Here is an 8785-nt window from a genome sequence, read left to right on the forward strand (position 1 = left end):
GTAAACAGTCAGAAACACCATCAACAGTCAGGAACACCATCAACAGTCAGGAACACCATAAACAGTTAGAAACATTTTAAACAGTCAGACACATCATAAACAGTCAGAAACATCATAAACAGTCAAAATCATCATAATTCAGGGCTTTTCAACTAAACTGCTCAGGGGGTCACAGTTTCTGAAAGCCAGCAGCTCAGGGGCCGGACATCCAGCTATTAAAGTCATTATTAGGAGTGCACCAATAAATCGGTCGTCTGATTTATCGGCCCCGATTTCCTTAATTTTGGGTGATTGGCAATCGGTTGATAATTACCGGTACACGAGAAACCGATTTTACAGATTTTTTTTGTAGTTTTAACAACAATCGTCTAAACTTCATTTAAATTTCAGAGCACTACCTCATGGCCAGTTACAAGTTTATATTGTTTCTAGAATATTGATCAAGTGTATATTTTTCAATAAAATAATATTGGAAAATTGAAGGTGCATTGTGACCTTATAACACCTGACAGTGTCGCTTATAAAACAAAATCGGTATCGGCCAAAATCAGAATCGGCAGATCAGACTTTTTTTTAGATCGGTGATTGGCCAGAATAAAGCTGTCATTTCTAACCGTTAATAATAGTCGGTGGTATAAGCTTAATTTAAAATGTTGTTTTTTTTTCTGTGTTTGGACCTGTAATTACTGTTAATTTGTCAGATCGGGTGGAGTTTGGAGATGATGGCTATGGGCTGGGGCCGGGTCGGAGTATTTGAACCTGAGTGCAACTCTACGGTGCCCCCCTATATAAATAAAACAATTATTACAATGATCCATTATCTTTAAATTGGTTTATTTTGTTGCACTGAATCATAAATGCAATAAACAGTACAGTACCCAAACCTATCCTGCTATGACTTCTGGTATTGGTGCAACTTTAGCTTTTTGAAATATTTAGCCTTTTCTTCCTTTTTTTCCTCATAGAAAATGAATTGAGCTTGAATTGAATTGAGGTTCTGTGAACTCGCAGTAAATAACGTTATAGTTGGTCCAACTTCAACTCCATGAAACAAGTCCGTGTCTGACGTAACTGAGGGCCCAGCATTCCTCAAGGAGATGCCTATCACCCACCAACTTTCATGTCAGCGTTTTAAACTAAAATCATTTTCGGCTGAGTTGTTCGGTCCAACAGCTATTGTTATGGGCCAAATGAAAGAAGCCATTTGTTAAGATGATATTTACACTAAAGCAGTTAAATATGTGAAAATGATACATGTATACAACATAGGGACAACTCTGCACACACACACACACACACACGAATCTCCAAACAAAGCATCACCATTGCTCCATGTTCTTTGAAGTAAAAAAAACCCATAGAGGATTGTGGGTAATTATAGGGAGAAAACACAAGAAGCTCTTCTCACTCATTCACCTTCTTTCTTTTTTTTTTTCATTAGAGTTCAAATATCAAGTTGAAGCTCTGCTACCCTCTAGTGGTGGACACTCGGACAGGACAGAACATCACAGGGACACATGGACAGGTCTCCAGTCCATCATGGGGACACATGGACAGGACAACAGTCCATCACGGGGACACTTGGACAGGTCAGTCACAGGGACATGTAGAGACAAATGAGACAACCAACCATGCACACCTATGGACAAGTTAGAAAGGGCTCCAGATGGGATTTATTCTGGCGACCTTCTCGCTGAGAGGCAACAGCAACTAAAATAAATGGTCTGAAGACATTTTCTAACCTAAACATCTGTGGAGTCCCATTTGGACATCATACTGTGGACAGTCCTATGGATGGACAGATTGGGACAATCTAATGGGCAAAGACTTTTTATGTTCCTGGGATATCAAGCAGGAGGAGAGAGGAGGTTTTAAATCAGAAGTCACCTGTGACCTTGACCCCATGACCTTGAAATCAGTAAGGACCGTCCTTGACTCGTGGTGTGTCCAGATGTTTGACATTTTATGGTAAAGGATGATCAGTTTAGACCCTAACTGTCCATCGATGGACAGAGACGTCCCATCATCCGTCCATGTGTGCAGTTTGTTTATGACCTTTGAGGATTTTCATAAAAATAAAACTCAGAAACGAGTCAGTGTGAAACGAGAGCAGCTCAGCCCCACGGACAGAAACGTTTTTCAACTCGGAATGAGTCATGTCCCAAAACCTTCGGCTCATTCAGGACATTCCTGCTGGGACTTCTGCTGTTTGTGCAGTTTTTACTTTATGGATATTTAGCTTTGTCGGCCATGTTTTCCTCAATGAAAATGAATACATCCTTCAAACCCTTTAGCTGTTTACAACCTGTCACTGCTCATTTCAGCTTGTATTCAGCTACTTTATGCTCTTTTCTGCTTATTTCAGATATTTTGTAATCTATTCCAAATCTCCATCCATTTAAACTTTTCTTTAGCTTGTTCTGCTATTTTCAGCTTCCTTCAACTTCATGCAGCTCCTTTCAGCTTTTTTTCCCCTGCTAAGTTCACCTTTTTCTGCTATTTTCAGCTACTTTTTTTTAGGTATTCTGCTAATTTGCTAATTCTGCTTTTCAGCTGTTTTCATCATTTTCTACACATTTCGTCTGTTTTTCTGCTGCTTTCTGCAAACGTCAGCTGTTCAAATTCCACTGAGTTTAGTGATGAAACCATTTTAGCTGCTTTCAGCTGAAATCATTTGTATTTTGGCAGGAAACATTTCTCTCTTTTTTTTTCTTCATTTGTATGTTTTGTGTTTGTTTTTGATCTGCCAGGCAGATGAAACTCATCTGGATTCAAAACTCAATGTTTTGGCGTAAAGTTCTGAAGCGTGCTGATCCGAGCCGAGGCCCAGCTAAACGTACGTTGTTCTGTTTTGTCCGTGAAACGATGGAAGAAAACGTGAAAGTTCTTACAGAAGTTCCCCGGCGGCTGCAGGCTGTGTCCGGTCAGCGAGCACCAGCCCACCGGGAAGATGTCTCTGGAGTCGAAGCGGCACCGGTAGTCGAAGGCGCCCCTCCAGCCGTCGAACGTGACGAAGACCTCAGGACCTCGGACCTCCCCCACCGTGGCGGGACAGATCAGGTAGGGGTTCTTCCGGTCCACCGCCTCCAGCTTCATGCCGGGCTGGAAGAAGTTCTGAACGGGACTGGGAGGTTCCTGAAACATCCAGAATGTTTGACCTCCATCAGCTTTAATGACAAACATGCCATTACTTTGAAAAGTTATATTGTGTCAAAATAAACTTCATTAACGAGGCCGAAACTTTGTCTTTATCAAATAAAACAGAAATAAGATTTGAGCCAAAAACCATAAAACAAAAAAATGAAATGACAAAATAAAATAAACAAAAATAAAACTAAACGTCTGATTTTCAAACTATATGATTAAAATAATATATTTTAGTTGTTTGATAAAAATCTTCGAGTTCTGAGTTCAATTAAATTAATTTGACTGATGAGCTCTTATTTTGACAGTCATGATGACCGTTCTGCTGATGAGGCTTTAATTTTGACAGTCATTGTTACAGTCGTGATGATTAAGCTTTTATTCTGACATTCATGGTTAAAGTTTTGCTAAAGAGACTTTTATTTTGACAGTGTTTGGTTCTCCCAATGAGACTTTTATTCTGACAGTAATGTAATGGTTATAGTTCTGCTGATGAGGCTTTTATTTTGACAGCCATGATGATGATTCTGCTAAAGAGGCTTTTAATTTTGAAGTCAGGGTTTGGTTCTCCTGACTAGGCTTTTATTTTGACAGTCATGATGACGAGTCTGCTAAAGAGACATTTATTTTGACAGTCAGGGTTTGGTTCTCCTGATGAGGCTTTTATTTTGAAAGTCATGTTTTGGATCTGCTGAGGTTTTTATTCAGACTGTAAAGGTTATGGTTCTTATGAGGCTTTATTTTGACAGACACGATGATGGTTCTGCTGATGAGGCTTTTATTCTGACATTCATGGTTACGGTTCTGCTAAAGAGGCTTTTATTTTGACAGTTAGGGTTTAGTTCTTCTGATGAGGCTTTTATTTTGACAGTCATGATGACGGTTCTGCTAAAGAGGCTTTTATTTTTACACTCGAGGTTTGGTTCCCTGGACGAGGCTTTTAATTTAACAGTTAAGTTTTGGATCAGCTAAAGAGCTTTAATTCTGACAGTAATGGTTATAGTTCTGCTGATGAGGCTTTTATTTTGACAATCATGGTTGTATCACTTTTATTTCTGTAATTGTTACAGAAAAATTAAATAAAACAGGATTTTTTTTTAAATAAAAAGAATCACTGAGACCTTGTGACTCTTAAACAGAGTTGCTTCGTTTTGATTTACCCGCCAGATAAAACACGTCTGAATTATCCAGCGTGAGATTATTTAATCCCAAATTTATTTGTTTATTTTGTTTTTTTCAGGGGTCTTTACCTTCTTGAAAGCAGAGGCAGGGGCGATCTCTGCCCCACTGAGGGTCCGCTGGAGGAACGTGGGCCACGAGGAGGCGTTCATCCTGAAACCTGGACACAAATATGGAGGTCAGTCAGCTGATTTACGTTTTTCATGTTTCATTTTTAAAGATGGGTGAGAAAAACTGGCTCCAGTCCTGCTGCTCCCACAGGACCTCAGAGGTCCAGGAGCTCATAATCAGGAGGTTCTGCTGATCTGGACCATCCAGGTGTGTGTGAACACAACACCAAGACGGAAAGACATGAGCAATGACCTCGGAGTAGCAGCCATGGCTGTCTGTCAATCTGGGAAGGGTCAAAGTCATTTAGAGTCCATCGTTCTGCAGAGAGGAAGATGATTCACATTTCAGACAACTGATTCACCCTGAAGGTCAGACCATGCAGTGACTCTACAGGCCTCAGTCAGCAGGTCAAAGGTCATGACCTCTTCTCTCTAAAAACAACATGGCAGCTCGACTTAGGTTTGGAAAGTTTCATCTGAAGGAACCACAAGACTTCAGGATCAGAACCAGACCAGATGTTTGCCCAGAATGCACAGCAGCAAACAGCTCCTCTCAGTTGTCAGCATGGTGGTGGAGGGCTGATGGTTTGGGCTACTTCAGTCACTGAGTGGACCAGAACTCCTCTGGAGACCAAAGGGTTCTGGAGTCCAACAGCTGAATGTTGGACCAAACTGGATCCAAATTGGGTCCATAATCCCAAACACAGCATCTGATCTAAAACAGAATTGGTCAGAAAGAACAGAACCAATGGTCCAGGTTCAGTCAGAGTCCAGAACCTGAACCTGACAGACATGCTGTGATGGACCTTCAGAGAGATGAGCAGAACCCTCAATGATGGAAAGAAGAGTGGACCAGAACTCACTGAACCATGAGAGACAAACAGAGAACCACTGGGGGTTCTGCTGCTGAAGGAGGTTCTGGATCAGGACCTGGAATCAGGTTCTGTTGAATAAATAATGACTCAGTGGAACCAGTTTTTGTTCACTTCAGGTCCAAGCAGAACCGTTTTAGAGCCTGATCTGGTGTTTTATGTTCTAAACCCTCAGAACTGGCAGGCTGGACTTTGTCCCGTCACTGATCTGTCTTCATTCATCTGAAGTTCAACAAGCTGGAGTTTGGACTACAATAAAAACCTCTTTAAAAAGTGTAAACCCACAGCTGCGGGTTTTTGTTCTATTCTCTGGTTTGGGTCACTGTAATGATAAAACTGTTCTGATGTCGTTGTCCTGCTCTGAGTCCAAACCTTTACTGTGAAGACAGTCTGGTTGGACAATAAAAAGGACAAAGAAGTGAACAAAGGTCAAAGAGTGCTCCGTTATTTCACTCGTTGTCACAAAGTTCACGATAAAGCCCAAACCTCGAGCTGCCAACGAGGACACCCACCCAGCGGCGGCTGCAGCATGTCCCCGCTCCGCTCGCAGCTTCCTATTGGCTGGATGTCCGAAGAGTCCACGAGCCGCCAGAAGTCGTTGGTGTTGTCGCTGCCGTCCAGACGCAGGCGCAGGCGGGTACCCATCATGCCCATCACCGTGGCGACGCAGACGGAGTTGGAGTTACGAGGGTCTCGAGCCTCAAGCTTCATGCCTGATTTAAACTCATTGGAGGGAGGGACTCTGGACTGCAGGGAGACATGTTGAGTTGTCCCCTTGTCAACTGTTAATGACACTCAGAAGATACATTTTTATCAAAAAACAAAGTTAACGGTTTTAAATTAAAAGCTCGGGCTACTTCAAGCCCACATTCATGGAACCAGAATAATCTAATTCACAGGAACCATAATCTACCTCCTTTCTGTCCAAATCTGATGGTTTCTGGAGGAAGATGGAGCGAGATAAAAACAGCAGCTGGTGTTCGAACATTAAGAACCAACGGTACCGCACACAAAGCATCATACGCCGGTGTAGCAAGAAAAAGCCTTGTAGAACCTTTGGCCTTGATTTGTGATCTTGAAGCTGGGGGTGAACAGTGCATGTGACACTCTGTCTAGTGATGATGCATGTGTGTGTGTGTGTGTGTGTGTGTGTGTGTGTATATATATATATATATATATATATATATATATATAGTCTAAGAGCAGAGGCCCACTGGCGCAGAGCACCAAAACATCTTAAATCCCCAGAACGTCTGCTCACTTTCAGCTCACCCTCACCGAGTTTGCACCTCTTTTTTTAAACCTCCCCCTCCACCAGGAACCAGGTCGGGCTGGAGGTGGGGTGGTCGGCCAGTCAAAAAGGGACAACAGAGAAAAACCTGGAGCCCTGTCCAAAGCTTCTCGTTTGTATTAAAATGTTGGACGTCGTCGCTGCTCGGGACAAATACTGAAATAATGTAAGAGAAAACTTACAGACAGACGGACGGAGGCTACACCAGAATATGTAACAAACTCTAAAGTGTCCTTCAAACAGCAGAAAAACAACGTTACAGGCACGAGGCAAATAAAAACAACCTGAAAAGAACCGGGAGGCGAGAAATCATATAAAGTGTTTGAGAGTGAAGATACCTGTCTGAAGCAAGCCGGCGAGGCGGCGGTGGACGACGTCTCTCTCAGATATTCCTCCCAGCTGAACGGTTCTGTCAGCAGAACCAAGAAAAAAATCAACGTTCACCAACACTTCACTGGGCCCAAAGTCCTCCGTGTTAGCAAAATATCTCAACTTGAAACTCACAGAAAGTGCTGGTAAGCACTGGCTGTATATCAACACCCTGACTCAAGATGGCCGCCGCAGCTAACTAAACCTAGCCAACACATGAATGGTTCTGACTCAGGCAGTTCTACAGATGTTCAGCTAAAACGTGGTGTGGGAGTAGCTGAGAGTCATCGCTAACACATGCTCTGAGGGCTAACAGGTCATGATGAGGGTCATTTTTACAGTTTTAGCAAAACAGCGGGCGACATGCATTCAAGAAACACTAAACCAGAGCTATAAAACTTAAGTGCTCAGGGGGCCACAGCTACTGAAAACCAAGAGCTCAGGGGCCGGACATCCAGCAGTTACTGTCATTAAATAAGTTTGTTTTACTGTTTAAAATCTAATTTTATTTAAAAATGAACCCATTGGTGGGCCGAACTGAGCTCACCTGCGAGCCTGATTTGGCCCCCGGGCCACCAGTTGAATAACCCTGCACCAAACTTTTAATTGAAGTTCTGTTTTCTGGGTTTGTTCTGAATATCCTGACTGAGCAGAACTGAGTCGTCTTTAAATTTAACTTTAAAGTATGACTTTAAACCTTTAAACAAATCATCCGTACAAAACATTCAAAGGTTTAAAGGCTCGGTGGGGAGTAGAAGAAAAACCAACCGCTGGACTTGTCGAGGGCAGAGCCTGCTGAGATGCTGCTCCGTCTCTCCTTCTTCTCCTCCTTTGGATCTGAAAGCAGAACCAGGACCAGGACTCAGTTCCACTCTGACAGACTGAAGGCACCAAACCTGCAGCAGCTAAAGGAAACTTCAAACGTTTTGAGCAGTGAGGCTCGTCGTCGTGACTCCAGGTGGAGTTGCAGCTACGGAGCGGCGGGTTTACCTCTCGGAGGAGTTCGACCCATGATCCTCAGCAGAGAAGGAGGTGCCTGACGAGACGCTGAGAAGAAACAAAACATTTACATGTTCACATTATGTGAAGTCATTAAACACTGACTCTATTAATCTAGAGAGCTCAGAACTCGACTGTAAACTGATCCAAACAAATCTTCTGATCTGTGGTCAGGTCCAGAAGACAAACCCAGACCTCCGTCTCCTCAGAGACTCTCCCCAGCTCCTGCTGAGGGGCCCTGAAGGTGTTCCCAGACCAGAGAGGATGTATAATCCCTCCAGAGCAGGACTATTCACCAGCCCAGAGCCCAGAAAACCTCCACAGGGAGGTGTCCAGATGAACCTCCTCAGCCTCTCCACAGGATCACCACCTGAACATGTAGGAGGGATCTGAGGGCTCTGTTGTCGGGGGGGGGGGGGGGGGGTGTCAGGTCAGCCTCTGGTAGGGTCTTCCAGGGTCAACAGGTCTCAGGGGAGGGGTCAAACCGAGGGCAGAATGATGGCTCAGTGGTTATAACTGTTACCTCACAGCAAGAAGGTCCTGGGTTCAGTCCCCGGGTTGGACCGGGCTCTTTCTGTGTGGAGTTAGAATCTTCTCGTGGGTTTTCTCCCACAGTCGAAAACGTGCACGTTAGACTGCCTTCAGGACCAGGAGGACCTTGAGGAGAGATCGGAAGAGTCCTCTGAAGACCTGCTGTCCCTGAATAGAGTCCTCTGAAGACCTGCTGTCTCTTAGACAAGAAGGAGCCATAAAGACTCCCAAAAAAGCCATTAGGATATGAGGATGTGAGGAAGTGAAGATGTGAGGACGTGAGGATGTGA

The 8785-nt window shown here is 43.6% G+C and overlaps 1 protein-coding gene across 1 annotated transcript in view; it reads right to left on the reverse strand.

The window, feature by feature from the left end:
• The window catches only part of scml2 (Scm polycomb group protein like 2), a 28184-nt gene extending 20205 nt beyond the window's left edge, over positions 1-7979 (reverse strand). Inside the window, exons 1-6 of the mRNA XM_037690258.1 lie at positions 7956-7979; positions 7734-7802; positions 6935-7005; positions 5818-6052; positions 4395-4483; positions 2892-3135 (exon numbers count right to left, since the gene is read on the reverse strand). Coding sequence (XP_037546186.1) covers positions 2892-3135; positions 4395-4483; positions 5818-6052; positions 6935-7005; positions 7734-7802; positions 7956-7977 — 730 coding nt within the window. The 5' untranslated portion in view covers positions 7978-7979. The remainder of the gene's footprint in view (positions 1-2891; positions 3136-4394; positions 4484-5817; positions 6053-6934; positions 7006-7733; positions 7803-7955) is intronic.
• Positions 7980-8785: the final 806 nt, after the last annotated feature.

The sequence above is a fragment of the Nematolebias whitei genome, chromosome 2 (assembly GCF_014905685.2).
Source record: "Nematolebias whitei isolate Nwh7 chromosome 2, NemWhi1, whole genome shotgun sequence".
Classification (NCBI taxonomy): Eukaryota; Metazoa; Chordata; class Actinopteri; order Cyprinodontiformes; family Rivulidae; genus Nematolebias; species Nematolebias whitei.